Source organism: Apium graveolens, chromosome 3 (genome assembly GCF_009905375.1).
Source record: "Apium graveolens cultivar Ventura chromosome 3, ASM990537v1, whole genome shotgun sequence".
Taxonomy (NCBI): Eukaryota; Viridiplantae; Streptophyta; class Magnoliopsida; order Apiales; family Apiaceae; genus Apium; species Apium graveolens.
The window spans coordinates 85256761-85282917 of NC_133649.1; the positions used below are offsets into that span (position 1 = coordinate 85256761).

Below are 26157 nucleotides of genomic sequence, written 5' to 3' on the forward strand. Positions count from 1 at the left end.
TCTGGTTGATGGAAGTGGATGGATATGATTGTGGATGCTTTGATTGATTGATGGTGTCGGCTTGAGTCCGACTGGCAGTCAATGGTGTAGGGAAAGTGTTGCCCAAATTTTCAGAAGTTACCTTACATTTAAGGATAAAGAAGTGTATTGTCGTTCTCGTCAGTACTCTAAATGATTGCGATCTCGGTTCTTGAGAAAGTTGTTATGACCAAACCGACTTTATATAATTGGTCTTTGATTCCAGTTAGCTAGTCAGCACTTGGTTTAAGTAATCATTTAAAGGAATTAAGTGATCAACTTCACCAACTAATGGTTAGTTAAATGGAGATCGATTCGAATTAGATTGAGTCAAACTCTGACATGATTTTTAGATCCGGAATCAAAGCAATTAGCAATTTGGAGGAAGTAATGACACTAGCAGAAAATTGGAAATTGAGAAAAAGTAGCGTGATATTACTGCAAGCCTGTGCAAGATTTTATCTAGATGAATATGCCCTTTTCAATAAATAAGAGGAACAAAAAGTTATTGGTACATGTTAGTAAGGAGAATATTTTCAAGAACTGAAGGTTCCAAATAAAGCAAAGAGATTCTATCATCGGTAATAATACTCCATGAAGAACGTGAATGTACATCCATGTCGAATTACGATTTAAGGGAAGATGCTGTGAAATACGGGGAAACTCCCAAATTCAAGCATCTAATGTAAGACGGAGATTGATGAAGTCCGCATGTGAACTCAGGAAAAGAGATGTTGGTCAATGAGGAAAAGTCAAATACGCGATCCGTGATGAGTAAAGCAAGGCTAAGAGAATAGTTACTGATAAAATTTGTTAATTCTGTTAGTAAGAATTTAAATATTATAAATAAAAGCCTTCATTCCAGTGTGAACTCCAGAAATGACTTATCTAATAATGAACAGATTAATATTACTAAGAAAAAGAAATTCGTCATGTTTAAAAGAGATAATGAATAATGAGAATGGAGAAATAATAAAGAAAAGAAGTGGAATCAAAAGGATGATAAGGAAATTTTATAAAATAATCCAGGAAATATGCAAGTTGGGAACGTCGGTTGTGTTAGAATTGTTAGGAGAATGAGGTGAAACGCCGATAGTTAGAGATAGGAATTTGTTCCAAAAATGCGTGTAACCAGGAAAGATTAAACAAAGGTATTAATGGCGAACTATGAGAGAAGAACGTTATAATGAATCTCATGTCAGAATTCTTTAAAATTAAAGTGAAGTCCAGGAGGTTCGAACGAATGATTTACCAAGGTTACCTCGGAGAATGAGGTAAGAATTTCTCGTCGATTACTACAGAGGGTCAAGCTGGTGTCAAAAGCCCTATATCGTATAACTCAATAGGAATGAAATAATGAGTAAAAGAAAACTTCAGAAATGTGGAATAAAAGAATAATGAAATAAATAGTAGTTTTGCGCTATGCACAAAAGTGATCATGGGAAAAGAGAATGGAGGTATGAAGTTACGCGTCAATTATCAGAAATTGTAAGTCTGAAGATTAAATGAGCATAATGTACCAGGAGTATTTGGATAGTGTAATTATATTTATTGATAACATCCTCGCTAATTCAAGAACTAAGGAAGACCAAGTTGAACGCCTGAAGATATGCATGCGAAAGGTTGGAAAGTAGCAACTGCATTCTCCGCTTCGAAGGTATGAATTCTAGTTATAATTGATATGAACTCCAGTTGTGTGATTAACTACCAAACATGAAAGGTCCATTTAAGGACAGATGTCTTGAGTAGAAAAGAAAGAGTGAATATCATTAGGATTACCGGGGAATGAGTAAAGGAATTTGAAAAGTTAGAAATTGAAGAATAGGTTTTGATCCGTCTTCTGGGTTATGCTGATACTTACTTTGTTGTTAGATATCAAAGGTGGTATTAATACAGATGATTGATGTGGACTTCAAGATAGGACGTTGTGAGTATCAAAGTTCGTACTGATATCTAATTTGATATGACAACAAAATGAGTGTTAGTACCAAGAGACTGGGTTGTGAATAAAGTTATGATTCATTCTGTTCCAAATTAATAAATTTCTTTCAGAAAGTAAAAGATTCTCGCGATGAATACCCGTGATAGTGATTTAAAAGAAATTGGAATATACTGTTAAGTGGTAAGTTAAATGCAATTGTTGAAATTTTCCTTTAAAGTTTAAACTTTTGAATAGATGTAGGACATTTTGAAACATGAGATGCAATGAGCTCAGTATATCGAACGCAGATGAATGAAAAGTACAAGAGATCGATTAAAGATTCTCGAATACGATTGAAAACGATCATAGGTCAGGCTAATCGAAAGGAAAGAGACATGAGAAGTAAAGTAGAACAGTCAGTGAAAATGGAAGACATTCATTAGCACCAAAATAAGATTAGTGCAAACTAAGTTAGTCCTTTGAGACAATGAGATAAATAGAACGATTGTGAATGAGTTGGTCTTGTTGTCACAGGTATAACGAGTTCATAAGACATTCATGCGTGTATGACCATGAAGAGTAATTTAGCTCCAAATGTAGGGAGTAAAGATTGAATTAGGGGTTGCATGAGCAACTAATAAATTTGATGTCGGTAAGAGACCGTTAAGTTGTGATTAAAATGATGAGATATGAGGAATTATAAGAGAGATACTTGGAAAACATCATGGTTTGTTCCTTAACATGATTCTGAGGACAGAATCCTTTTAAGGGAGGAAGGATGTAACGTCCGAGAAATATTTGTAATTATTTTTATCAATAAATATTTATTCTGTGATTTTATGTGAATTTTGGTGAATTATTTGATGATTGATATTAATATTTGGATGTTTATTTCTGATAAAATTAGGATATTTTAATTTTTAATTATCCAGAATTAAAAATAGATAATTTTGGTATTTTTCTGGTAATTTTTGGATTATTATATGATTTTATAAGAATTTATAGAATTATTAATGATTATTTTTACGTAATTATAAAATTACTTTTTCGAATCAGAAATCGTCCCACTTCAACCGTTTTTGCGTTTTTACAACTCGAAACTCTTCCGAAAACTCTTTCCTAACCTAATCTGATAATTCTGAACACTTTTCTTGTTTTGACTTTTTCAATCCGGGGTACGGTTTGACCTGTACGAGTCCTCGCGTGAAATTTTCGATACGCAAATCATTTTATAGATCGATAAACTCCATATTTTCAAAAGGCGAGATATTATCACCTTATTTTCGTATAAGGTGTTTTATAGGAAGCTCTGTTTTGATAATTATCCAATTCTGGTATTAAAATCGTATCAGTCTTTTTAGTTACTTAGTGGCTAAGAAACCTATTTTCGGATCCGATATGTAAATGTAATTATCGAATTATTAATAAATAAAATGTGTGATGGTTCTGTCAGCTATGTGTTGTATTATTAATTGTTTGTGATTTGTTGGATGCGAAAATTAATTTTGTCATTAATTATCGAGTTGTATGAACTTAATTCATTATTAAAGTGATTATATTGAATATTTATTCTTATAAATGTTAAAATTATCTCTAAAATTATTTTTATTGTTTCATAATTTTATTAATTATTTTTAGGAGTTTCTAAAATTTAGAAATCAATATTTGATTAATTATTTATCTTTAAATGAATTTTCTGATTTCATTTAATTGTAAAATCACTATTTAATTCTAGAATGCTTTAAAAATCATGAAAATTTTATTTTGTTAACTTTTAAATATTTTGAGAGTTTCAAAATTATTTCGGCAATTTTATGGCTTTTATTCACCTGCACGTTTATTTGCTAAATTATAAAATACGGGTATGTTATACGATTCAAAATTGATTTAAAGACTTTGAAAATTTTATATTATTAATTTTTATTTATTATGAGAATTTTAAAATTATATTGGGGATTTTCGGGTTATTTTCATTCAGTTAGTTGCTCGTTAATTTGTAGATTACGTTGTCAAATTCAGGGCAATAAAAGAAAAGAACAAGGAACAAAATAGAAACAAATCAGATAAGTATAATCGTGTTTATCCTTTTTCCTCTTATCACCACTGCATCAATCTCTCTCCTTTCTCCCCCTCGATCAATCTCTTTGCCGATCTCTCTCCCCTCTCTAATTCTCTCTCTCAAATTCTCCCTCTCCCTAATCTCTTTGTACTCTGTTTTCTCTCAATCTCCTTCTCTCACTCCCTCACTTCTCCTTCCTTTATCATTTCCCTGATTTTATTCCCGATTTTCGTAAGTTTTCACCGGTCCCTTTGATTTTCCGGTTGCTATCTCCGATTGTTGCTTTTGAATTGATTCTGTTGGGTGTATATATACATATACATCCGTGTATATGTATGTGTGCTATCCAGTATCGAGGTTGTGATGTTATATGTGTTTTGTGCCGCTTCTGTTTCTGGTTGCCGCCGGGTTTTCCGGCATGGCGGCCGGTCGTGTTAGCTGTGCGCGTGGGCTGCGTGCCTCTACGCGTGTGTTTGTGTTGTACTCGACTGTGTTGCTGTTATTGGCTTGGTTACTTTAGACTAAATTTTATTATATTTATTTATTCTTTCAAGAAATAATTGATTTATTTTATGAAATAATATTATTCGATGTTACGAGATTTAATTGATATTAGTCGGTAAAATTGCGTAGGATGTCCGATATAATCGGGGACCCGCAAATTTTATCTTCGTCGGCGATGAGCCTCGGGGGGCCGACGGTGGGCAATGATAATTTTTATCTGAGTCCTAAATTATAAATTATAAATTATAAATAAAAGTAGTTATGAAATTAAGTTCGAAAAGAAAAATAAAGTACGAACAATAATAATTAATAATTGAATTCATATCGGTGATTGGGATTGATAATTGGATTATGGATTGGATTGTGTTGTGGTTGTTGTTTTGATTTGACGTCGAGTTGATCTCGACGGGTAGGTCGACAGAGACGCTGCCCGATTTTCGGGAAATTGATTCCGAAAATACGGGAGTGTAACCCGAAATTATCGGAGACGTCGAATAACCATATATAATTATATTATATGAACTTAAATACGATTGAGACGAAATTATTTATAAATAGTCGATTACTTGTTTTTCAAAATAGCGAGTATACGTATTTTTCGAAAATAAATACCGAACCGAGTTTCGAAAATGTGGACTGTTAAGTCACACAACACTGTAGAAGGGGGTTGAATATAGTGTAGAATACAATCAAATTGATTTAAAGCACAAGTAACAGAAAACAGATGTATTTGATATAATAAACTCTGTTACAATGGAACTGTTCTCTCACAGTGATGAACAAATATCATGAGAGCTGCTAGGTTACAATTGTATGATCTTCTCGATGATCGTAACTCTTATAGAGTAAACCTATGCCTGTGTTTATATAGACACGCAGTTACAAGATAACTTCTAGTTGATATGGAATATAATTCTGTCTCCTAAAATATATCAACCAGATATCTTATAATTCTTCTAGTCCTCGAACTCTTTCCTTGCATATCTTCTTCTTGTATTAGTCTCGATCTTCTTTCCTGTAAATCAGCTTCCTTCCTTAACTGTAAGTCCTCCCGTACTTAAGTTCTGATATCCATCTTCTGATATTATCTTCTGATAATCTAAGTTCTGATATCCTTAAGTTCTGACTTCCAATAAGTCCTGATTCCAGTAAGAACAGATATTTCCTGTTTATTAAGTTCTGAGAACTAAACATGAAACATATTAGACATGACATCTCAAATATATTCAACAATCTCCCCCAACTTGTAAATTATGCAAGAATGTACAAATTAATATATTTGATGATGTGAAAAACATTTAAGTTAAAATATAATAAGAGTTTGACTAAACAAATAATTACAACTCAAAAAACATCCAGCTTTACCAGCATCACTGAATCAATCTGAATCCATAATGATTCTTAACAAAATCTCTTCATCAGATTATCTTCAGCTTTCTTCAGAACTTTAGCTAACTGTGATTTGACCTGCATCAGTTCTTCTTCATTACTATCACCAATTTGATAAATGGCTATTCTGAGAGCTTGAATGGATGTTCTTTCAAGTCTATCACAAAGTTTGATAACCTTAGGATGTGAAGAGTTTTCATTATAACATAAGCATCTTCCTTTCAGAATAACTTCCACCTTAGCAGAATTCTTCAGCATAGGAATTTCTCTTCCATCACCTTCGGTAATCATTGGACTGTAATGAGAAGTCTTTATACCAGAGATTCTGAATAGATCTCTTATAGCCTTCAAAATATATTCTGACCATCTTCTTGTAACATCAGATTTTACTTCCAGAAGATAATGAATATGTTGAAGCTCTCTGATAGACTTCTTTAATACATCAGAATCAGCTAATCTATAAGTCCTTTCATCATTGAGAAATAAGATCAATTTCTCTTTTAGATTCTCCTTATCATGAGCATCTATCACAACTTGAGCAGAAAACACCTTGTCAAGGTGTCTTTGTTTGATTTGTTCATATGACTTGTCTGTCAATATGAAAGGATCTTTTAGGGATAACCTCTACTCATGTTTGAATCTTCTCTTCGTCAGAACCTAATCCAGCTGTATCTCTAGGTTGTTTGGATCTCAACCCAATGTAGCAAGTTGACTCATCATGAGATTGGATTTTGGTTCAACTGGAGTAGCTTTCTTTCATAACAGTTTCTTCTTATCAGCAATTGTCATTTTATCCAAATCAATTTGATCAGAAATTGTTGTTTCTTCTGTAGCTTCCTGTCCTTTATTCTGAATAAGAACTTGAGCAGTGTTAGAGGTTGTTTTAGAATCTTCACTTATCTTTCTTCTTTTCAGAATTTGAACAGTTTCATCTTCTATCAAATCATCATCATGCAATGTAGTTTGATAGACTGGTTCTTTAAAGGTTCACCATTCTTTTCTTTTCCTTTTGATTTAGAATCAATCTCAATTTGTGATCTTGTTTTGGCTTTAGATGCCTCAGTGATTGATTTCTCCTTGATCACAATGCCTTTCTCCTTAGGGCTTGGAGGTTTCTTTGTATCAGAAGTTTTAGACTTAGGATTTGTCTTTTCAGCAGCAAATCTAGCTTCTTCCTCCTTGAGAGTTTCCAAATCCATTCCAGGATTGTGTTTCAGAAATAATCTTCTTGCTATCTCCTTATCAAGTGTCTGGATTTTAGGATCTTTGTAATAAACAGTAGTCTGCTTCCCCTTTAACTTCAGAGTTTGCAGAAACCTCTGAGAGTCTTCAGATCCTGACTGAATCAGAATATCAGAACTTGACATCAGACTTTGTTTATCAGCACTTGACTTTAGTCTTTGAGCATTCACAGCATCAGAACTTGACTTGTTCTGAATAGAAGATTTTCCTTCAATTTTTCTTTGACCTCTGCTCTTTTCAGAGTTTCCCTGGTCATCACTTTCATCATCCTTTTTCTTCAGTTCTTGAGTAGGTGAGCATTTGGACTTAACTACCTTCTCCCCCTTTTGGCATCATCAGGAAGTAAGAGAGAAAGAAGAAGTTCAACTGAAGATTGGATTTCATCCAATTGAGCTTTCTGAGAAGCTTGATTAGCCAGTACCTCAGCAATTTGGGCTTGTTGCTTCTTTTGAGTTTCCTCAACTGCTGCAACTTTCTCAGAAATAGGTCTGATATACATGTTCTTGTCAAGCTTGAGCACTTGATCTAGCTTATCAGCTTGTTCTCTGAGTGTATCAACCTTTTCATGAGTAGCAGTATGTAGACCTTGAAGATGTTTTGTAGACAGAGCTGTGATCTTGAGTTGTGTCTTGAGATCAACATTTGTAAGCAACTCATCAGCTTTTGCAATATGCTCTGTCAGAATTTTAGAATATGGAATAAAATCTGATTGATTCCACTTCTTGGTCCACTCAATACCTCTGTGAGTATCCTCCCAAGGAATAGGTGCTTCCTTTTCAACAAATTTCTTCACCAATTCTTCCTTGCCCAGAATAGGTACTGGAGTCTCAGCGAAAACACTGTCATCAGAACTTGAGGAAGACTCATTGTGTTCTGATAGCTCAACAATGTGTGAAGCAACTGGAGATTCAGGAATAACATCATCTAAATTCTGATCAGCAGAATTTATCTCCAAAGCTGGTGTCTTTGATGTAGATGGAGCTTATAGATAAAGAACTTCAGGTATATTCAAATTATGAATATCTATTTTAGAATTATCAGTCTGTTCTTTAGCATCATCTGTAGCTTTAATTGGAGAGACAGGAGGAATAACAACTGTATTGGAAGCAGTTTCTTTGGCTTAAGCTGGAAGGGCTTCAATGATAATCGGTTCCTGTGAGATCAGAGATTCCTGATCCCCTTCCTCAGCTTCTTCAGTATCTTCTGAGATAGCTTTAGCCAAATACCTCCTTGCCTTCATTTTCTTCAATCTCCTTGCCAATGAAGGAGTTGTTTCAGCAGCATCCAAATGTTCAGATTTCCTTTTCAAAGTATCAGAACTTTGAGCTGCTTTTTCTTTCTGAGAAGTAACATTCTCAGCTTCATTTATCACAGGTTCAGATGCATGAACCCGTGCTTCAATTATTTCCTCAAATCATCAAAATTTATTATTGACCATTATTAAATCAAAACATTCATCACAGGATAAAGTTAAAAATGATGAAGTAAAGATTAACAAATTGCAATTAAAATATGCACAGTCATATAATTTGAGAAACAAAGAACAAATTTTGCAATTAAAGGAAATTTCATTAATATACCAGATGAGTACATTTCATGAAATTTATCAATTACATGCAAAAATTACAAGATAGTCCTATTCTAAGAATTCTTAACATCAACAACCTTAGTCCTTGTCTAAGAAGACTTAGCGACTAGCTCCTTCTACTGCTGACGAAGAGCACTGCAAGACGGATGATCCGTTCTTGCTGACGGAGAGATTCTCTCATTTCCTCTTCAAGACGATTAAGATGTAGGTGGTAGTCCATCGAAAAGAACAAGAGGTCTGTGTGAACCTCTTGTGGAACTGAGTTCCAGACCTCTTCCGGAATGGCAGTGACATGCCACTTCTGTTGCCAATCATCACAACTCAACTCGATATTGAAGGTTTCATAGTTCAGGAATAGGTTGAAACGAATCATTTTTGTTGATAAGAATAAAAAGAGAATGAGTTTGTGAGAAAATAGAAGATGTTTTGGCTGAACGAATAGTCAGTTTAAATAGCCAATAGAATACCAAGGGACGCGAGGAGTGTTGAACAATTATAAGTAAAAATAATGATCCCTCGACTCCCTAGACTGATGTGTAATAATAACAGTCAGTAAAAGATCTAAATCAAGAGTTAATGGGAACAGGAAATAATTAACAATTACTGTGCACATGCAGTTTTTCAAGACATACATGTTAACCACTAACCCATAATGATTATGATTGTTTTTTATTTCACCCAAATTATTCTAATTTAAATATGACTGTTTCAGATTTCATCACAAATAAGTCAAGTAAAGAAAAATGTCATGTAAGCATCAAAGATTCCATCAGGATTTAATATCAGAACTTAACTTATACCAGATTTTAACAGTCATCGGAATATGGCTTCTATACTCAACAAGTGAATATCTTTTTATGTGATTCGTCATACAAATACTAACTTGTTTTCTTTCAGAGTTTAATCATCAGAACTTGTCCTCAGAATTTATGCAACTGACACTTAACTGTTTGTCAAAAACAACTTAATCACCACAGTAATTTTCATCATTCATATGGAGTGAAAGTGTGTGCATTCAGCAAAATATCAGATAAAGATTAAAGTCTGATAAACTTCAGTATATCTTAGAAATAAGGCATAACTCAGAAAAATGCTTAAAATCTGTCATCAGTCATGATGTCTACTATAGAACAAATTTATGCATGAGTCTACCTCAACTGTTTGTGCTCATTTTATGCATCTTTTGAAATTCCTTTTTACAGTGGCTTCTCAGTGTAAGTGAGTCACGACTGCTTATCAGAATTTATGCTGTTATCAGAGTATTTCTCCAATAATCATAGAGTGTGAAAAGTCACCAAGAAATTTTTTGCTTTTCTAATGCATACTACTTAATACCAGCAATGCACTTGGGTCTTCCCTTCCACATTTTTACTCTAGATCCCAAAGGAGTACCTAACTTTTATTCTTTCTTTTTTCTTTTGATAAGTGAGGCTTATCAGCACTTAGTTCATTCTTAAGATTTACTGACATCAGAATTTGACAGATAAGAAACAAGAATCTAGTTTGTGACTTAGTAATAAGATACACAAAGTAAACTTGACTAAGATCAATATCAGAATCTGCTTGTGTTAACAACTAATTCAAACATGGGATTTCTAGTATGTTAAAGACTACTAGGTCAGCATCTAGCACAGTTATCCTCATTAGATTGAATAGTCACAGAACATTCAAAACACTTATCAGAGTATATAAATCCACATCAGATAACAATTCAACATTTAATAAATTTCAAATTAAGCACAGATTACATAGAGATAATACAATCTGTAAACACTGATCATAAAGTCTAATGCATGAGAACAAAAACTAAGCAGATTTAGAGAAAGAACCTGAAACCATTTTATGTTCATTTACCAATCTTATAAAAGTAGCTTCACATAGTGGTTTTGTGAAGATATCTGCTAGTTGTTGATCTGTTGGAACAAAATGCAATTCCACTGTACCTTCATCCACATGTTCCCTTACGAAGTGGTACCTAATGCTGATGTGCTTTGTCATTACGTGTTGAACTGGATTACCTGTCATGGCAATAGCACTTTGATTATCACAGTAAATAGGGATTTTAGAAAATTATAACCCATAATCCAGTAACTGATTCTTCATCCAAAGAATCTGTGCACAACAGCTTTCTGCAACAATATATTCTGCTTCTGCAGTTGATGTGGAAATTGACTTTTATTTCTTGCTACACCAAGAAACCAATCTGCCTCCAAGAAATTGGCAGCTTCCACTAGTGCTTTTCCAATCAATTTTGCATCCTACAAAATCTGCATCTGAGTAACCACTTAGCTTTAAATCTGATTCCCTAGGATAGCACAATCCTAGATCAACTGTACCCTTAAGATACTTGAAAATTCTTTTCACAACTAATAAGTGAGGTTCTCTTGGATCAGCCTGAAATCTTGCACAAAGACAGGTAGCAAACATGATATCAGGTCTACTTGCAGTTAGATAGAGTAATGAGCCAATCATACCTCTGTAGTTAGTAATATCTACCGATTTACCAGTATCCTTATCTAACTTGGTTACAGTGGACATGGGAGTGGATGCAGTTGAACAATCTTGCATTCCAAATTTCTTCAGTAAATTTATGGTATACTTGGATTGATAGATAAAAGTGCCTTCTTCAGTTTGCTTGACTTGAAGGCCCGGAAAATAGCTGAGTTCTCCCATCATACTCATTTGATATCTTGATTGCATTAGCTTTGCAAACTTCTCACACAGTTTGGAATTAGTAGAACCAAATATGATATCATCAACATATATCTGTACCAAAAGTAAGTCCTTTCCATGGTTGAGGTAGAATAAAGTCTTGTCAATTGTGCCTCTGTGAAATCCACTTTCCAGAAGAAATTGAGCTAAAGTCTCATACCATGCCCTTGGAGCTTGCTTAAGGCCATAAAGTACTTTGTCAAGCCTGTAAACATGATTGGGAAATTTAGGATCTACAAAGCCTGGAGGTTGTTCAACATATACCTCTTCTTCCAATTCTCCATTGAGAAAAGCACTTTTCACATCCATTTGAAAGACTTTAAACTTCTTAGTGAGCAGCATAAGCCAAAAAGATCCTTATGGCTTCTAATCTAGCTACTGGTACAAATGTTTCATCATAATCAATACCCTCATTGTTGAGAGTAGCCATTAGCAACCAGTCTTGCTTTATTCCTTGTAATTATGCCATCACTATCAGTTTTATTTCTGAACACCCATTTTGTACCTACAAGTGATCTGTTATTTGGTCTTGGCACTAGGGTCCAGACTTTATTTCTTTCAAATTCATTCAACTCTTCCTGCATTGCTTGCACCCAATCAGCAACTTGAAGAGCTTCTTCCACTTTCTTTGGTTCAGTCTGAGATACAAAAGAATGATAGAGACATTCATTTGAAGTTGCAGTTCTAGTTCTGACACCTGCTTCAGGATCTTCAATGATTAAGTCAGGTGTGTGTGCTTTAGTCCACTTCCTTGCAGATGGAAGTTGATCTCTAGAACTGGATCCTTCCCCATGATCCATATTGTCTCCATCAGCATTTTCTGATGCTCCCATTGTAGTTATGCTCTATGAGACTTCAGAATTTGAATTTGATTTTTCAGGAGTTGAAGAATCAGAGCTTCCACAATTATTAGAATTTGGCTCATTAGAACTAGATGAATCAGAACTTGAAGAGCCAGTAATAGTTTTTGATGCTTCTCGAGAGTTTTGAGATGTGGTAGGGTCTTCAGCTTGCTCCCCCTGGACAGGTGCATTTTCCTTCGAAGTTGTTACCACAGTTTCAATGACATCAGAATTTACAGGATCAGGATTTAAGTCATCAGAATTTCCAGAATCAGAATTTAAATCTTCATTCTCAAATCTCAGCTGATCATGATCATCGAAATCTTCAAGTCCAGTAATCTTCTTATCATCAAAAGAGACATTGATAGATTCCATGACAACCCTTGTTCTTAAATTGTAGACTCTGAAGGCTTTTGTGGAAAGTGGATATCCAACAAAAATTCCTTCATCAGCTTTTAGATCAAATTTTGACAGCTGCTCAGGATGAGTTTTAAGAACAAAACATTTGCAACCAAATACATGAAAATATTTTAGATTTGGCTTCTTCTTCTTCACCATTTTATATGGTGTTTTTCCATACTTGTTTATGAGTGTAGCATTTTGTGTAAAATAAGCAGTCTGCACAACTTCAGCCCAAAAATAGGTTGGTAGCTTTGCTTCATCAAGCATTGTTCGTGCAGCTTCAATGAGAGTCCTGTTCTTTCTTTCTACAACTCTATTTTGCTGGTGGAGTTCCAGGTGCAGAAAACTCCTGTTTGATTCCATGATCTTTGTATAACTCTTCTATGATTAAATTCTTGAACTCAGTGTCATTATCACTCCTTATGATTTTAACAGAATCTTTGACCATCTTATCCAGCTGTTTGACATGATCAGTTAGAGTAGATGCAGTTTCAGTCTTCTTGTGCAAGAAGTACATCCATGTGTACCTTGTGAACTCATCCACTATAACCATAGCATATTTCTTCTTTGCAATAGACATGACATTGACTGGACCAAATAGATCAACATACAGTAGGTGATAAGGCTCAAGAATTGATGACTCAGTTTTGCTCTTGAAAGAAGATTTTCTTTGTTTTGCCTTCTGACATGAATCACAAAGGCCATCAGGAGCAAATATTGTTTTTGGCAGTCCTCTCACAAGATCTTTCTTTACAAGCTCATTTATATTTGTGAAATTTAAATGAGAGAGTTTCTTTTGCCAATTCCAGCTTTCTTCAATTGATGCTCTACTCAACAGACAGATTGCAGAACCATCAGTACTTGTTGAAAGTATGGCTTCATAAATGTTACCATGCCTGTATCCTTTCAGAACCACTTTGCCTGTAGAAATACTTATAACTTCACAGTGTTCTTCAAAAAAATCCACATGATAACCTCTATCACAAATTTGACTTATACTCAACAGATTGTGTTTAAGTCCTGAGACTAGAGCTACTGATTCAATGATGACATTCCCAAGATTGATCTTGCCATATCCCAGAGTTTTCCCAATGTTGCCATCTCCATAAGAAACTTCTGGGCCAGCTTTCTCCACAAAGTCTGATAGTAGGGCTTTATTTCCAGTCATATGTCCTGAACATCCACTGTCCAGAACTAGGATGTTCTTCCTGTTGCCCTGCAATCACAAAGACCACTAAAGGTTAGTTTAAAGGACCCAGACTTGCTTGGATCCTTTGGCCTTTTTAAGTTTGTTAACATTTGCAGCCGATTTAACATCAGAGTTTATGCTAACATTTTTCTTATCAGATTTTACAGTATCAGACTTTGCATCATGCTTTATACTAGAAGAAATTAAAGTAACTTTCTTCAAAGAAGGTTTTATCTGTTAATAATCATAGTACAAACTATGATATTCCTTACAAGTATAAATGGAATGCCACATACTACCATAATGAAAGCAAGGATTTTGTGGCTTAAACCTAACAGACTGACTCTTAACTCCTGACTTTGAAGGTAAGGAGTTTATATTCTTATTCTTCCTGCAAAAAGAAGCCTGATGGTTAGAGTTTCCACAGTTATAGCATTTCTTTCTAGGAGCATTAGGAACAGGCATATAATTGTTACTTTTATTCATTCCTTCCTTTCCATTCCTATTTTTCCTAGTTGCCTTTACCTTGTTTACACTGGTGATCTCTTTCAGCTTATGTTTAAGCTGCTTCTTTGTCATTAAGCCTAAATTAACTTCAGTTGGTTTATCCTGTTCTAATTTGTCAGAAGTCGACTCTGCTATCACTTCTGTCTCAATATCTTTCATCTTTTTAGAATCAGACTTTACAGTTTTAGCTACAAATTTAACAGGATTTACCTTTGACTTAGTAGTCTGTTTAACAATAATTGGCTTAACTTGTTCAGTTCCTTTTTCACTTTTCTCATCTCCATAACTTAAGCCCTCTTTCCAGTTTCCACTACTTAGTATATCCTGAGTTGCTCTGCCAGAGTTAGTCCAAGTCCTGATAATCTCTCTCTCTTTTTCTAACTCAGTTTTTAGAGATTTATTCATTTTTAGCACTTCATCTCTTACATAGAAAGCATCATCTCTATCCTTCTGAGTTTGATGGAACATAACTAACTCTTTTTCTAAATAATCATTCCTCTTTTTAAAATCAAGATTTTCAAAAGTTAATTTTTCACATGTTAAAGTTTGATCTCTATAGCTAATAAACATGGTTTTAAGATATAATCTCAACTCAGTAATATCATCAGTATGAAAGACATAAGTTGTTTGAGGTACCTTTAACTCAGCAGTATCAGAACTGCTATCAGCATTTGCGATCATGGCATAGTTTTCCTCATCTTCAGAATCTGAGGAGTCTGTCCAGCTTTTCTTCTTTGTGACAAGAGTCTTGCCTTTGTCACTCTTTCCTTTCTTGCAAGTCAGGAGATATGCGGTCCTTTCTCACCACAGTTGTAGCATTTGACATTTGAGTAATCTCCTCTGTCAGAATTTCCTCCTTTGCCTTCAGATATTCTGAAGCCCTTCTTGTCAGAACTTCTACCTTTCCTGGAAAACTTCTTTTCTCTTCTGAATTTCCTGTACGCTATCTTTGTGATACCCTTCACCATAAGAGCACACAAGCTTCATCATCTCTTCATCAACATCTACTTCAGGTAGACTTTTAGTTTCTGAATCATCATCATTAGAACTTGATAATTCTGAATCAGACTTTATGATGAGATCTTTTCCTTTTCCTTTCTTTGAGACAACCATTTTGGGGGATTCCTCCTCAGCATTAAGAGCAATTGTTCTTGACTTTCTCCCATGTCTCTTTCTTATTTGATCCATCTCAAGTTCATAAGTCTTGAGCATTCCATAAATTTCATCAAGAGTAGTTTCATCAAGAGCATAGTTATCTCTTATAATAGTAACTTTCAAATCCCAACTTTCAAGAAGAGCTAAAAGGAATTTTAGATTTGAATCTTCAATGTCATATTCCTTGTCCACCAGTGATAAATCATTCAAGAGTTTGACAAACCTGTCATATAAGTCAGTTAATGACTCATCACTTTTTGAGTCAAAGTGCTCGTACTCTTGAGTGAGTATAGTCCTCCTGTTTTTCTTGATTGCATCAGTTCTCTGACACCTTATCTCCAAAGCATCCCATATCTCATTTGCAGTCTTGCATTGTATTACCCTATTTGACATGACATTATCCATGGCATTATGCTGTAAATGCATTACCTTTGCATCCTTGACAATAGATGAGATATTTTCAGCTGTGTATTCACTTTTCTCCTTTGGTATGGTCTTTGCTGGCTGATCTGCAACTACAACAGAGAGCTTGGTTGGGTTATGCGGTCCTTCATTAATTCTGTCAAGGTATTCTGGATCTGTAGCTTCCAAAAACATAGTCACCTTCACTTTCCATATGGGATATTCAGACGGTCTCAGCATGGGAACCCTGATAGTCTCATATCGACTATGGGTTTGAGTCTTTGGAGTTTCTTCAGTTTTAGCGGGCTTGGTTGGATTTTCTGCTTCTTCAGACATGATTGTTTTAGATCTTTACTATATGTGTGTTAACAGATAGGCTCTGATACCACTTGTTAGGTCACACAACACTGTAGAAGGGGGTTGAATACAGTGTAGAATACAATCAAATCGATTTAAAGCACAAGTAAAAGAAAACAGATGTATTTGATATAATAAACTCTGTTACAATGGAACTGTTCTCTCTCAGTGATGAACAAATATCACGAGAGCTGCTAGGTTACAATTATATGATCTTCTCGATGATCGTATCTCTTATAGAGTAAACCTATGTCTATGTTTATATAGACACACAGTTACAAGATAACTTCTAGTTGATATGGAATATAATTCTATCTCCTAAAATATATCAACCAGATATCTTATAATTCTTCTAGTCCTCGAACTCTTTCCTTGCATATCTTCTTCTTGTATTAGTCTTGATCTTCTTTCCTGTAAATCAGCTTCCTTCCTTAACTATAAGTCCTCCGGTACTTAAGTTCTGATATCCATCTTCTGATATTATCTTCTGATAATCTAAGTTCTGATATCCTTAAGTTCTGACTTCCAGTAAGTCCTGATTCTAGTAAGAACAGATATTTCCTGTTTATTAAGATCTGAGAAGTAAACATGAAACATATTAGACATGACATCTCAAATATATTCAACATGGACCATAATTGCTATGTGTATTTCAATAATACCTATAAATACGAGTTGGGTTACGAAATCGTATGGGTAGAATAGGATGTTGGTGTTATGTTAAACGAGACGATTATCTAATTTAGGGTATTTCAACCCTGTAGGTCCTAGTCGGAAGACTCGAGATTTGACGTTAGACTAGGAATGAACTAGTTATTAGATGTCGAGATCAACGAAGTTCCAATCAAAGGACACGAAGGATAGGGTTGTGTCCAGAATAGGATAGTGGTTTGACGATGAAGCCAAACGCTCAAGGCAATCCAAAAGTCGACCGATAATAGTGGTTAAAGCTTATCGAGGCAAGTATTCCTGAACTTTTTAAAAATACTGCAATTATTTATTCGTTCCTATTCTAAGTTCATAATAGTTAACTGTTTTATATTTCGCTGCAATTACTCTGATTATGCATGATCCTTTTATTCTTGTTCCTATAATTTGATTGCTCTCTTGAGCAAATACCCATTCTTTCGGGTTATTTGCGAACCCTGAATTGGGATGTTTTGAATTCAAAATGATTTGACATCCAAACACTCTACGGGCTGGATGTTTACTGTAAGGGCCAGTGATGAGCTGGATCCTATGGGCCGGGGATGGACCGGACCCTTTGGCAATAGAGCCTAGGTACCTGAGTGGATCTATACGGTTGGGTATAGATCTACAATGTATCCTGACTGATCAGTAGGGTATAAGTGTGAACTAGTGTCCAGTCTAATTTATTGTTGATCGCCATTAACGGCTTTTCTCTCTCTCGAAAGGTTTTATGATTCCAAAACCGGACAAAACCCTGATTCAGGAGATGAATTTGGGAATCGCTCGTCACTTTTGGATTTATAGTTAAAGGCTGGTGACAACCAACGTTTATTCGCTCAACTCACTCAAATAAATAGAATTATTTAAAATTGTTTAAAGATTTTGTTCGGAAAATTTTCTTTTGGTATTAATGCTTGAAACTCAAATTATATACTTGTTGGGCATTTTTGGCTCACTCTTACTTTATAAATTCTTATTTCTGGAAGAAACAGATAAGGATAAAAGTGAATAGCTTTGATAGACAGCAGAAGTTAGAGAAATCTCTGCTGCGAGAGGTTGAAGAAGTTAAAAGAATATGACAAGAGCATTAGTACAAAGGTATATAAACTTGTATTCTATTTGTGGTGGGTTGTAGAAGTTTAGATTCTTGTTTCATACCATAACCTGTAAACGATCCGGATTCAAGGGTTTATTTGTTTATTATTTTATTTTATGTAAAGATTGTTTAGTGACACCAAATCTTGACCCCGAATTTGGGTTGTTACACTATTAGGCCATAGTGCCTGGGTAACCCATATGTTGGTGGGTCTATGCAGTTGGGTATAGATTCGAACTGTATCCTGAGTTATTAGCAGGTTATAGTGCATAAGTTGGTTTCTAGTGTCCAGTCTAATTTATTGTTGATCTCCATTAACGGCATTCCTTCTTGGAAAGTTTATGATTACAAAAATAAACAAAGATTTGATTCAAGAAATGGTTCAGTGAATCGTTCACTGTTCTTTTACAGAGAAATGTGATTTATGATTAAAGGCGAGTAAGGGCCGATATTTTATTCGCTCAACTGTTTGATATAAATAAAAGTGTTTTGATATCTTTTAAAGATCGTTTCAAGAAGTTTCTTTGATCTAATACCTGAAAACCAATTATGATAGTTGCTGGAAATTTTGGCTCACTCTTTCTTCGTGAATTCTTATTTCTTTCAGTATCAAATGAGGACAAAAGTGATTAACTCTTAATAGACAGCAAAAGTGGAGAGTTTCCAGTTGAAAGAATTTGGAGATGTCGAAGTAAACAATACGAGGAATTTAGTAAAGAGGTAATGAGATTGTATTTAGATAATGTTATTTAAGAAGGTTAGATCCTTTTTTTATACCATAACCTGTAAGCGATCCAGAATAATAAGGGGTTATCTGTATATTTGGTTTAATATACAGGATTATATTATTTAAAGTTGGTTAGTGACACCCGATCCTGACCCGGAATTTGGGGATGTTACAAGTTATGTCAAGGACAATGGCAATGGTTATGTCATGATGACATTATATGTAGATGTTCTACTTATTGCCAGAAGAAATGATAAAGTGATCAAATCTACAAAGAACATGTTAAATGCAAGATTTGACATGAAAGATAAGGGGACATGTGAATTTATTTGTCATTATTTATTTCTCGTAATACAAATATTTATGTGCTTGTATCTAATTAATGAGATGTAAAATTATATCTAACCGCAAACGCACAGTATCTATTGCTAGTACAAAGTGGCAAGTACAGGTCGTATCCACGAGGAGACTAAGTTTTAAGAATTCCTATTTAATTGTTATGAATTATTTATAAGAGTAAAATGAATATTGAAGGTTTTTAACTAACTACTGATACAAATTGAATATGTTTTTAAATATATTAACTAAAGGTCTAGGGTGATGCAGGTTCAGCATGTTTACACCAAACTAATCATAAAATTATAGCAATTTAGTGGGTCAAGTAATTAAAGTAAAAGTTAATCTTTCCCAGGCATTAACACTTTCAGAAATCTAGTGATGCACCCACTTTCACTTTCAATTATGCTATCGTACGTGTGCCTCTAGTGAGTAAAATCTCCTGATCTATTACCCCTATTTCATACAAATAATATATGATATTGGCCAATTACATTGATTAAGTATGAAAACATTTCGACTGGAATTACGTTTTACCCATTAAACTACTAATCAAATAAAAGCATATTCATGGTGCAAATATGGCTTCCCTTTGCGCCTAGAATTAAACTACTCACTCATGCTAGATGTAAAAGCAATAAAAATAATGATTAACGCCATGTAAAACATATATTAATAAAACGAGAATAGATAGAAATACCTTAAAATTTAGATTAATGAAGAAATTAATATCCAAGCTAGAACAAAGTGCTATGAAAGAGATGAAGAAACTAAAAGCCCTAGCTCTGCAATAGTACGTACATATGTATCTCTGTTGTTAGCTAATAATAAAATCTGATGTCTAGTCTAATAATAAAAGTATTTTATTATTCTAATCAAATTACAAGCACTAGTTCAGACTGGACTCTTAGCGTCGATTAAAACAACACTAAGGCGTCGATCAAATGGCGAAGTAAGTGTGGGAGACGCTATAAGTATTGACCTACAGCGTCGGTTAAACGAGCAACACAAAAACATTAATTGTGTCGATTAAATGACACACGTCATAGGTTAATCAACCGACGTTATAGGTTAACTTGTAGCGTCGATGTTATATATATATAACCGACGCTATTTGTCGCCTTGCAATGCGTCGGTTGGACAAAATGTCGACGCTTTTGGTTTGATTAATTGCGTCGGTTATATCCAATGCCGACGCTATTGCTTGTCACCTATTGCGCTAGTTCACCTGTTTGTTAACCGACGCTATTGCTTCTCACCAAATGCATCAGTTAGCAAAAATGCTGACACACTTGCTTCTCATCAATAGCGTCGGTTAGCTAGAATGCCGACGCTTTTTGTCACTGAAAAATTATTTTTTTTCCTGTTTTCTGCTGATATTTTATATATTTTCTATAAACTTGTTTCAATATACAATTAATACTAACATCTCAAAAATACAGTACAACAAAAAATTAAATTGTCTAGGTTAAAAAATATATTTTACAATAAATTTAGAAAATTTAAATATTCCAATCTTGGAAGAAAGTATATATTGAATTAAAAATACCATCCAACTCTTTCTATTATGGTTCCCTTACAGATAAAATAACACATAATGTGTCTCCACTAACAAGTATACTTTAAAATCTTCAAGTCCCCCTTTTCTTTTTGTAAATCGAAATCGCAAAACTACATCTTGTCTTTTGACACGAACATGAGATGCTTTTAAATGATTGACCATCGGTTCTCATTTTTCTCTAAAATGTTCAATAAATAATAAATTCACAATCATGCAAATTATAACCAACACGAAGATTCTATATTTCAGTTAAATGTTTGAAATAGCAAGGTAAGAAATGCTTTTATGCTTCTCCACACATATTGTAAACAAATAAAATCAACCAACACATCCAATAATAAAATGGTTATATGCTTCTATCAAGTACTTATAACAAAAATGGAGGATCTAAAAATTTTAAAAAAATTACCTTGTTAGAAACATTCTAAAGTAAAAAATTGTGCCCAAAGCTCTCGTATCTCTTTAATTTCCTTTTTGGTAAAGTTTCTTGAACCAAGACCCTTCAAAATATGAAAGACAAAATATTGAAAAAATCTCTATTTGATCAATATTTGTAAACAATGTTGAGATTATTTTTCTTACCACTTTCCAATTAATGGTGGAATTTTTTTGAGAAAGCATGATTATGTTGTGCATGTACCCCATAACGAAAATACCACACTCCGTGCCTCCTTGTTGAGGACACTACGCATAATGCAACATCATTTTTCAAGTTATGTACAAAAAACAAAAAAAAAAGATCAAACATGTAAACAAGTAATACCTCAACCTCGGAATGATGCCAGAGAAATTCTTTTCTATTATTCATTAATCCACCTTCTCGTACGTATAATTTACACGCCCTGTGAATTAAGCATACATCATTATTCATATTTATTATGAAATTAGAACAATACATTATGCAAAACTAAAATTCATATTTAACTCACGTCCGGGCAGGTGTTGTCCATAACTATTTATAACCAAATTTTCAAAAAATGTTCACCAAATTGTCCACAAACCAAATGTTTACCACATTAAAAGAAAAGATCTTAAGTACTAGAAGTGGTCAGACATCCTCTTGGATGAAGTGGAGAGCCTCAATATCATAATTCATCAAGCTAGGCCTCGCTGTAAATCGCTCGAGTCTTGGACAACCACTAAAAAGTTCAAGCAAATAAATTTTAGCTATGGAAAATCATGTAAAGACAAACCATAATACAAAGTGGGGTTATAAGAGAAATAATGCTACTAACAGGCTTCTAACCTTTGGGTTTATAATCGTCTATACTCAGCATATAGTCAAATGCATACCAAAGTAGAAGATAGACAAATTATAGCATGGTGGCTAAAATGACATAAGTTAAACAATATTTACAAGCATGCACAAACTTGGTCAAGGAAGAAGTAAAATGCTGAAGCTCAGACTATAGGACCACTTGTACAGGATTTAGAGTAAATTAAGGCTGCAAGCACTCTTCCTTTCCAGTTGGTGCAAGTTCAAACATATTTAACAAATTATCAACAACCTCCCGCTATTCATCATTTGGAAGCAATGATGAAGGTAAATTGCTGAAGGACGAGAACTGAAACTCACGAACATCCTCCGCAAAAAGAAGTACATTGAGATACAATGAACAGGCTCACTAGCAACAATCAGACAATTTAGCAAGGTTTTAATAAAGTCCAATTTTAGTAGGTTCTGCATAATTCTGTTTGTGAACACCAAATATTTTAGTTCCAGTACTATTAAAATTTGCTTAGCATAGTAATTTGCATTTACAAATTTACTTGTACCTGATTATTAAATTTGCATATGACCATGTGGAAAATTAGTAGTTTACATTCATTACATGACATACAAGGGATTTGCAGTTAATGCATTGGTGTAGGTTTGCTAGTATACCATAGTGCAAAACTAAAGAGAACTATCCAAGGTTAATATCAATAGAATTTTGTTGGCGGAGATTTAGTGGAAAAAAGTAGTAAAAAAATGAGTCCACATCAATTGGGAAATTAGTAGGTCATTTTGGTTTCCCATTAATGCAGGGTAAATCAACCAATGTCCTTAATTTGTAATGATAAAATCAACCTGGTAACCCTAGTAGATCCATACACACATACACACACACACACATATATATATCAATATCAACAAAAAAAGTGAGGTTTCTAACATACTGTTTTGCCGTAATCTGTCTCAAGATAATATCCAAGACTCCTAGGGCCTACCTAATAACTTTTTACCCTGAAAATCAGGAACTGTTTGCACTGGGACTACGAAACTGCCCCTCCCAGTAAAGCTGCTCTTTGCTCAAGTTCCCTCTGTAAAATAATAACAAAAATTGTACTAATGGTTAAAACGGCCATTATAGAAATTAGAAAAACTGTGATGTCTGAAAAATAAGTATGAATAGATACGATCCATCAATGATACAAAACAAATTGATAAAGATATCCCCTAGGCATCAAAAATAAAAATAATAAAATCATCCTACAAGCAAGCTTATATATCAAAATTCTAGATACTTTTACATTCCACCACAAAGTATAATCTACAACTAATTTAGAGAAGAATCATCTTTATTTTGCTAATAGATAGTGCTCTATGAAACCTTAAAGAGGACTTGTCCCAGCATCGAAACAGTTTACAAGCTAATGCCTCACAATCATAAAACCTAAGAGTTGAACCATATACCAAAATAGTACCTAAAAGTCAACCCCTGCAAGAGGTCCCTGAAATTAAGGAAACCGAAATCCTCCGCTGAGACAGTAACTACAAGAGCAGAATTCGCCCATTTAGATAATGCCGAGAAAAAGACATGTCATTAACACATAGTTCTGATGGCTTGGTACTGTTGAGAACAACCTGCAATAACCATTTAAATAACTTAAAAACAAAAATTTATGTAATATCCTTCAGCTTCATCTAATGTCAATTCACTAATTCAGTATCTCAATATTTCTAGAATGTATACTTTCTTCTTCTTCTTTTATTTTTAGTAGATAACTAAATATACAGTCAAACTACAAATATCACACAAGGTAAAAAACTTAATCGTTAATCTCAAACATCCTGTTTACTTTGACAATTGCAGTTAATAAAATGTAAATGCAATATATATAGTTGTAGGCTTTGCATAATAAAAAATAAAATTTAACTGCCCACCAGGACACATGCAGAATGAATAGCAACTACGGTTAATTGCTCCTGAGCTATTATTTCCATCTACATAACAACAATTTTGTAATCAGCAACCTGTACTTTTCCACGCCCTGACTTTGTTTGAACCTTAAAATAAATATGACATTTCGTAATAAAAACAAATATATATATATATACATACCCAACATCACAATACAATAGCAATCAAGCATAACATACTATAATTTAAACCTGAATAGTTCTTCACTTTGTGAAAAAGGATGATATCTTAAAAACACATCCCTGAATCTCACATACGAAAGGCCTACAAGAGCTCTGTCATTTATGAACAGTAAATGTCAACTTAGATGAAAAAGTAAATGTCAGCCTAGAATTCATTGAAGTTGTCTGAAAAAATAAAATTATAAAGACAAAAATCGTAACCTTTCTATATACAGTTCCTTAAAGCTTGAGAAAACGCAATCAAAACCTCTTTAGAGTCCTTGGGAGCCAACCAAAGTCCAGATGCCAGGACTATCAACAGTAACGACAAATAGATTATCAAAGTAATTAAAGAATACTAAATAGACAACTAGAGGACAAGAATTTTTATAAACAAAAAAGATAACCAATCTCGAAGAAACGCAAACAAAATTATAGCACTACCTCGAACACATCCTGCATCACTCGACTAGAAAAGCCCCAGCAAGACACATACCATTATACTAGAAAAGCCCCAGCAAGACACATACCAATATTGTATCTTTAATTCAGTTTTTTTCCTATTTACAACTAATATACCAATAATATACAGCAAGACACATACCAATATACTTGGATCTTTAATTCAGAATTTTTTTTCTTATGAGACCTTTATCAAACAGTTTGCAATCAAATTATATATTTAGATACATACAACTCTCTGGTTTAAATTTCTTGTATATGTAGATACATACAACTATGTGGTGTAAATTTACCTGAAAGTCGTTTGATTTTGAGGAGTGACCGTCTCTATAGCCGCGGAATAGTGTTCGTCTCTATGGGCCGGTGGTGTCTTCTTGGGTAGTTGTGTTTGTGAGTCTCATGTGCTATTATTTTTGTTCTAATTTAAATTGTATATGAAAAGTTTTAAATTGTTTTCTATTACAAATAAAAAAAAAATTCTATTTCAAATATAATATGCATATATGTGTTCTATTTTAAATTGTTTTCTATTTCAAATAAAAATTATTTTCTATTTCAAATATAATATGCCCATATGTGTTCTATTTTAAATTGTTTTCTACTTCAAATATAATATGAACATATGTGTATTGTTTTAAATATAAGTGTCCTATTTTAAATATAATAGAATTGATAACCGAGTAATTTTAGGTGTGTTTTTTTTAAAATCTATATTATACTATTATAAGCAAAACATGGTTTCGTTTGGTCGGTTGGTTAACAGCATCCTAAAAAATATCTTAACACCTTCCAAAAAAATTTCAAACAAATATTATTTAACTGAAAAAATTAAATCATGTATATGATATAACTACAAACTCTATGAATTATTATTCAACTTAAGTTCTAATCGTACTCAACTTCTATCTTAGTAGAGAACCAAACACTTCCAAATTAATTTATATTTATCTATACAATTATAAGCAAAACATGGTTTTGTTTGGTTGGTTGCATTAACAGCTTCCTAAAAAATATCTTAACACCTTCCAAAAAAAGTTCAAACAAATATTATTTAACTGAAAAATTAAATCATGTATATGAGATAACTACAAACTCTATGAATTATTATCCAACTTAATTTCTAATCTCACTCAAATTATGTCTTAGTAGGGAACCAAACACTTCGAAACTAATTTTATTAATTCAAATTATGTTATAAGCAAATATTTAATAAATCAAGAAAAAAATTAAAAAAACAACATTAAAAAATAATAGCAAATCATCCACATACAGTGATATTCAAGACTCCCACTTTATTACAGGCATAAAAGAAGGACTTTTAAAATTTTTAACTATCTAAATTTTGAATCCGTTCAATAATATAATATATACAAAATAATACGTAAAAGTTTTAATTTCATTAATCTCTATAATATATATATATATATATTGTTTTTTATTATTTAGTTTTACAAAATAATCAAATAATAGAAATTACAAAATATTATAATCAGTCTGTGCATGGCACGAGTTATATGTTTGTATAATATTAAGTGTCCTATTTTAAAAGGTTTGTATAATATTAAGTGTCATATTTTAAATATAATAGAACGACCAACAGCCAACAACCAAAATTTTAATGTTTTGTCTTTAATATAATAGTATATATTATA

At 33.4% G+C, this 26157-nt stretch overlaps 1 protein-coding gene across 15 annotated transcripts; it reads right to left on the reverse strand.

Moving 5' to 3' along the window:
* Nucleotides 1-12895: 12895 nt before the first annotated feature.
* LOC141712548 (uncharacterized) lies at nucleotides 12896-24920 on the reverse strand. Of its 15 annotated transcripts, none has more exons than XM_074515527.1 (10): nucleotides 24799-24920; nucleotides 24266-24355; nucleotides 24074-24157; nucleotides 23386-23545; nucleotides 22909-23001; nucleotides 21710-21836; nucleotides 21467-21539; nucleotides 21280-21381; nucleotides 21107-21197; nucleotides 13916-16862 (listed from the first exon to the last, which is right to left on the reverse strand). In XM_074515527.1, the coding sequence occupies exon 10, from the start codon at nucleotides 16264-16266 to the stop codon at nucleotides 15271-15273; it is 996 nt and encodes a 331-aa protein (XP_074371628.1). In that variant the 5' UTR covers nucleotides 16267-16862; nucleotides 21107-21197; nucleotides 21280-21381; nucleotides 21467-21539; nucleotides 21710-21836; nucleotides 22909-23001; nucleotides 23386-23545; nucleotides 24074-24157; nucleotides 24266-24355; nucleotides 24799-24920; the 3' UTR covers nucleotides 13916-15270. The 15 variants fall into 15 exon arrangements, 12 of the variants coding, with proteins under 12 accessions (XP_074371628.1, XP_074371624.1, XP_074371626.1 ...); XM_074515523.1 differs by having other exon boundaries at nucleotides 21461-21539; XM_074515525.1 differs by having other exon boundaries at nucleotides 21627-21836.
* Between the last annotated feature and the right edge of the window lie 1237 nt (nucleotides 24921-26157).

Excerpts from the sequence above, each read along its gene's own strand:
- LOC141712548 (XM_074515529.1), bottom strand. The coding sequence starts at position 16,266 with ATGTCTGAAGAAGCAGAAAATCCAACCAAGCCCGCTAAAACTGAAGAA.